The sequence below is a fragment of the Malurus melanocephalus genome, unplaced genomic scaffold (genome assembly GCF_030028575.1).
Source record: "Malurus melanocephalus ecotype Western Australia unplaced genomic scaffold, MMel_1.1 scaffold_59, whole genome shotgun sequence".
NCBI classification, from domain to species: Eukaryota; Metazoa; Chordata; class Aves; order Passeriformes; family Maluridae; genus Malurus; species Malurus melanocephalus.
The window spans coordinates 1,147,600-1,150,755 of NW_026623291.1; the positions used below are offsets into that span (position 1 = coordinate 1,147,600).

General features: G+C 65.5%; 1 protein-coding gene across 1 annotated transcript; it reads right to left on the minus strand.

Annotated features, from left to right (window-relative positions):
* Positions 1-550: 550 nt before the first annotated feature.
* On the minus strand, positions 551-2,705 carry LOC130573511 (WAP four-disulfide core domain protein 2-like). Its single transcript, XM_057365981.1, has 4 exons — positions 2,396-2,705; positions 1,993-2,127; positions 826-978; positions 551-732 (listed from the first exon to the last, which is right to left on the minus strand). The coding sequence occupies exons 1-3, from the start codon at positions 2,688-2,690 to the stop codon at positions 827-829; spliced, it is 582 nt and encodes a 193-aa protein (XP_057221964.1). The 5' UTR covers positions 2,691-2,705; the 3' UTR covers positions 551-732; position 826.
* Between the last annotated feature and the right edge of the window lie 451 nt (positions 2,706-3,156).

Sequence of the window (3,156 nt, forward strand, 5' to 3'; positions counted from 1 at the left end):
CCCTGACCACTGCAGGGCAGGGAGCAGAGAGCACCTCTGCTCTGATGGGACACGGACACAGCTGCACCTTGAGAGCTCTGCTCTGAGCATGGTGGAGGAGCCAAGGTGGAGGAGCCAGTGTGGGACAGTGATCCCATGGGCATTCCAGGCAGGGTGCAGGCTGGGGACCCTTGGAGGCATGACAGAGTCAGACAGTGCTGCTGCTTGTGTGGAGCTCTTCCAGGCATCCCTGGCATGGGATGGAGAGGTGGCCATGGTGCGGGATGGAGAGGTAGCCATAGTGCAGATTGAAGAGGTGGCCATGGTATAGATTGGAGAAGTGGCCATGACATACAATGGAAAGGTGGCCATGGCATAGATTGGAAAGGTGGCCATGGTGCGTGATGGAGAGGTGGCCATGGGCATAGATTGGAGAGGTGGCCATGGCATAGATTGGAGAGGTGGCCACGGTGCGGGATGGAGAGGTGGCCATGGCATACAATGGAAAGGTGGCCATGGCATAGATTGGAGAGGTGGCCATGGTGCAAGATGGAGAGGTAGCCACAACGTGACAGGGAGAAGCTGCTTTATTGGTGAGAGTGTGGGGGGCTTGCCCCGAGTGGGGAACCCCAGGGAGGAAACTGAGGCTGAAGGCTCCAAGCCGGGGGGATGGTGCAGGGCCAGGGCCGGGACATTGGGATGGGCATCAGGCAGCAGCTTCCCTGTGGCTGGGCTGGCAGGAGGTGGCTGCACCTGCAAAGGAGCAGAGGATGTGAGTGGGACGGGTGCATGGATGCCATGCTGTGGTGCTGCAGGATCCCTGGGGTTGGAGTGCACCCAACTGACCTCAGTGGATGGGCGTCACACAGGARACCTTGCCGCAGCCATTCCTGCAACACTTCTGGATCCCAGAGCAGTTGGCATCAGTCTTGCACTGGTTGGAGCAGATGCCCAGCATGGGGATGCCTGGGTTGACGGGTGGGCAAATGCCAGGCTTCTCTGAAAGGCAAAGGAGCATGACTGAGACCTGCTGGCCCTGGCATGCGGGGCAGGGCCCACCCTGCAGCTCCCAAAGCTGCGGGCACAGCCCTGGCCCCTACCTGCCATGGAGGAGGGACCACCATGGGACTCAGCATTTCCCCATCCCATAGCTCTGCCTGTCAGTGCTCCTTGCCAGCTGGACCTGATGGGGACACACGGCATCCCCAGTGGTCATGGTCACCCCAGATGCCACGGTCCCCAGTGGTCCCTATGCCCACTGTTCCTGCCCAGGGACACATGGCTGGCACAGGACGCACAGTTGTGACATGCAGACATGATGGAGGCCTTGGCCCTGCTGCCCTCCACAATTGCCATGGCTGTCTGTTCATGGCATGGGGGCTCAGCCTAGGCCTCAGCCCTGACCATGTGCCCCCCAGACAACCTTTGCCTGGCAGGGTGGGGCCCCTGCCCCTCTGTGCCACTGCCTGCCACTGGCACTGAGCTCTGGCTTTGCACCGTGCTGCCCTCCACCGTGGTGCAGCCAAACCAGCGCTGGCCCGCAGGCAGCCACGGAGGCACCAGACCTCCAGGTCACATCCAAGTTCTGCAGCTGCAGATTCCAGCTCCTGCACCCATCTCCTTGGGTTGCTCTTCAGAAGGATCATTGTGGTGAGTGACAACAGAACAGCGCCCACATCCTGGGCTGGCAGCTGCCCACGGGGCTCAGCAGGCAACAAGAGCTGCAGAGGGGAGCATCCCACCCTCCAGTCAATCCCCAGCATCATTTGGGGATGTCCACTCAGCCACTGCATCGTTAAGAAGACGAAAGCAGGATCATGACCCAGTAGGAGCACACCCCTGCTCCCATGCAGCCCCCAATCCCTGTGCTGCAGCCGGACACACATCGGGCACCCAGGCCAGTGGCCACYACTGCACCCTGGAGCACCAGTGCTGCTGGCTGGGATGGGCTGCTGGCTCATGGCAATGGCACGGACTCTGGGCAGCACGGCCAGGAGCAGGAGGGAGTGTTACCGTCAGGCTTCTGGCAGGCCTTGCCGCAGGCTGCCGGGCAGCACTTGAGGGTGCTCTCGCAGTCGCCATCGGACTGGCACCCCACCGTGCAGTTGACCGAGTCCATCGCCGGCTCCGGGCACACGCCGGCTTTTGCTGCAAGGCAAAGGTGGGGGCGTGGGCAGGGGCGGCCGGCGCCGGGCAGGGCAGGGCAGGGCGAGCGCTGCGTCCATTTCTGGGAGATGCTGCCCCGGCCCCGGGGCTGGCTCCAGGGATGCTGCCGAGCCCAACCGCGCCGGGCACAGGCTGGCGCTCGCCCCGGCCCCCGCGCCGGTTGCCCCGGGGCTGGGAGGGGAGGGAGGGATGCTGGCCGCTCGCCGGGCGTGCCGTGACGAGCCGTGCCGGGCCATGCGCTCATACTCACTGGTGTCATTCTGGGCGGATGCTGCCGGCAGCTCTGCCCAGAGAGCCAGGAGCCCCGCCAAGATGAGGACGCTGCGGGCCGTGGGCATGGTGCAGGAACCGGCTGCGCTSTGGCCGCCCGGCCGGCCTTTAAGCTCCTCTCCAGGTGGGGCCGGCGGGCTCGGCCTTCCGGGTGGCTCCCAAGGGCCGGGCAGGGCCAGGCTCCCCCTTCGCGCTTGCACAACCCGAGTATCAGGTATCTGCCGCTGCTGGCTGCCGACCAGGGAGGGGGAGCCTCGAGGAGACTGGGCGGCCATGCTGAGAACTCGCCCGGCAGGAACAGCAGCCAAGCACCCCCGGCCACGGCCCCCGCACGCCGGACCCCCGGTAGCCCCMCACTGAGCCCGCCGGGGCGCTGGGTCGCCGTGGTCCTGCGTGGGGAGCGGCCGTGGGGATGGAGTGGTGCCGCTCGCAGGGAGCGCCGGGGACAGGGCATGACCCGTCCCTGCTCAGACTCACCCTGCGCTGCCCCGGCCACGGTCATGAGCCTGAATGGAGTGAACGGAGCCCCTGGCATGGGGCTGATGCCCCGGGGCTGGGAGGAAGCAGCAGTGCAGACAGGGCTGTGGCTCAGCTCCGCTGCTGCTCACCCAGCTCCTGCTCCTGTTGCAGCCACTGCTCTCCAGCTCTCGCTCCTCGACTGAAGGGTCCTCCAGGCTGCCTGTGCCTTGGGCAGGCGCCTGTGCCAGGGCTGCCCTGCACCTCCCCGCAGCCACGGGAGCT